This window comes from Aplysia californica, unplaced genomic scaffold (genome assembly GCF_000002075.1).
Source record: "Aplysia californica isolate F4 #8 unplaced genomic scaffold, AplCal3.0 scaffold01654, whole genome shotgun sequence".
NCBI classification, from domain to species: domain Eukaryota; kingdom Metazoa; phylum Mollusca; class Gastropoda; order Aplysiida; family Aplysiidae; genus Aplysia; species Aplysia californica.
This window is the reverse complement of record NW_004798924.1, coordinates 6,452-7,981: the sequence shown is the minus strand read 5'-3', so window position 1 is coordinate 7,981 and position 1,530 is coordinate 6,452. Positions and strand designations below refer to the sequence as shown.

At 50.0% G+C, this 1,530-nt stretch overlaps 1 protein-coding gene across 1 annotated transcript in view; it reads right to left on the bottom strand.

Moving 5' to 3' along the window:
• Positions 1-326: 326 nt before the first annotated feature.
• The window catches only part of LOC101859303 (dnaJ homolog subfamily C member 5), a gene marked incomplete at its 5' end in the record, with an annotated part of 3,296 nt that continues 2,092 nt past the window's right edge, over positions 327-1,530 (bottom strand). The window contains 1 exon segment of the mRNA XM_005113140.3: positions 327-1,356. Within this exon segment, the coding sequence (XP_005113197.2) occupies positions 1,135-1,356 (222 nt within the window).

Genomic DNA, 1,530 nt, shown 5'->3' with positions numbered 1-1,530 from the left:
GCTGGAGGTGGGGCTGCATGAAGCAAGCCACAAACAAACACCCCCCAAAAAAAAAAAACCCCCCCCCCCCTCTCTCTCTCTCTCTCTCTCTCTCTCTCTCTCTCTCTCTCTCTCTCCCCCCCCCTCAAAACCTCCAAGTGTTTCCCATATAAAAACAATAAGTACGACCCATCTAATCTTCCCCAATCTCTATCCACCAATCGTAGATCAGAACAGGAACTCTGTGCCAGATAATAGACTTCTCTTCTCCGTAAAATTGGACCCCCGGCCACAAGGTAGAGAAGTCTGCTGTTTTGCTTCCTGTGGCAAAACTTATTATATAGTACTTTCCCCTGAAATAACCCCCCCCCCCCCCCCCCAATACAACAATCCCAAAGCCAAAGCAGCAACCCAGTGACATCTGTGTCACCGACGTGCTCACAGGAAGAAACAGCAGCTGTACAGCGCATACCTCACAGCGCAACAACATCCAGCGCTAGGCGCAGGACAGTCTAGAATCCACCCCACTTTCTGGACAGTCTAGAATCCACCCCACTTTCTGGACAGTCTAGAATCCACCCCACCCTCTGGACAGTCTAGAATCAAGCCCACTTTCTGGACAGTTTAGAATCAAGCCCACTTTCTGGACAGTTTAGAATCAAGCCCACTTTCTGGACAGTCTAGAATCCACCCCACTTTCTGGACAGTCTAGAATCAAGCCCACTTTCTGGACAGTCTAGAATCAAGCCCACTTTCTGGACACTCTAGAATCCACCCCACTTTCTGGACAGTCCAGAATCCACCCCACTTTCTGTTGGGCCAGCAACGCTCTCATCTCACCACCCCTGGAATTTGTTTTGTTTTAGTAAGTAAGAGTTTTACGGCACTTGCAACACAATAAGGTCATATAAGTGTCGAAGAGAAACAAACACCAACAAAGAAGGTGGAGGAGGGGAGATAAGGAAAATAGACGTTTGATAGGGGAGAGAAGGAGCAGATCACACCAGAGCACCCACCAACCACCCACACCCCTGGAATAAAACAGACACTGGCAGCAACAACAGCGACAATAACAACGACAACACTACCACGTTTACAAGATCCCCCCCCCCCCTGTGTTCTTGGGTTGAGCAGTCTGGCTTGTGTCTGGGATCATCACTCCTTGCTGGCAGTGAGAGCCGCGCTGGTGTCGTCGCCGCCGGCCGAGGGCGGGGGTGGGGCTGCGACGACGTCTGCGCCGTACGTGGGCTGGCCAGAGGTCTTGATGTTGGTCTTCTCGTCCACGTCCTCTTCCTCCTCGTCCTCCAGCTTGGAGCCGCCGCCCATAGGGATAGGCTGGGAGGTGATGGGCTCCTCCGGGGAGTTGCTTCCCTCTTCCTGGGGACACACGGACACACGGGACCGTTTCTTTCTTTGTTTGATTGTTTGTTTCTTTGTTTGATTGTTTGTTTCTTTGTTTGACTGTTTGTTTCTTTGTTTGACTGTTTCTTTGTTTGATTGTTTGTTTCTTTGTTTGATTGTTTGTTTCTTTGTTTGATTGTTTGTTTCTTT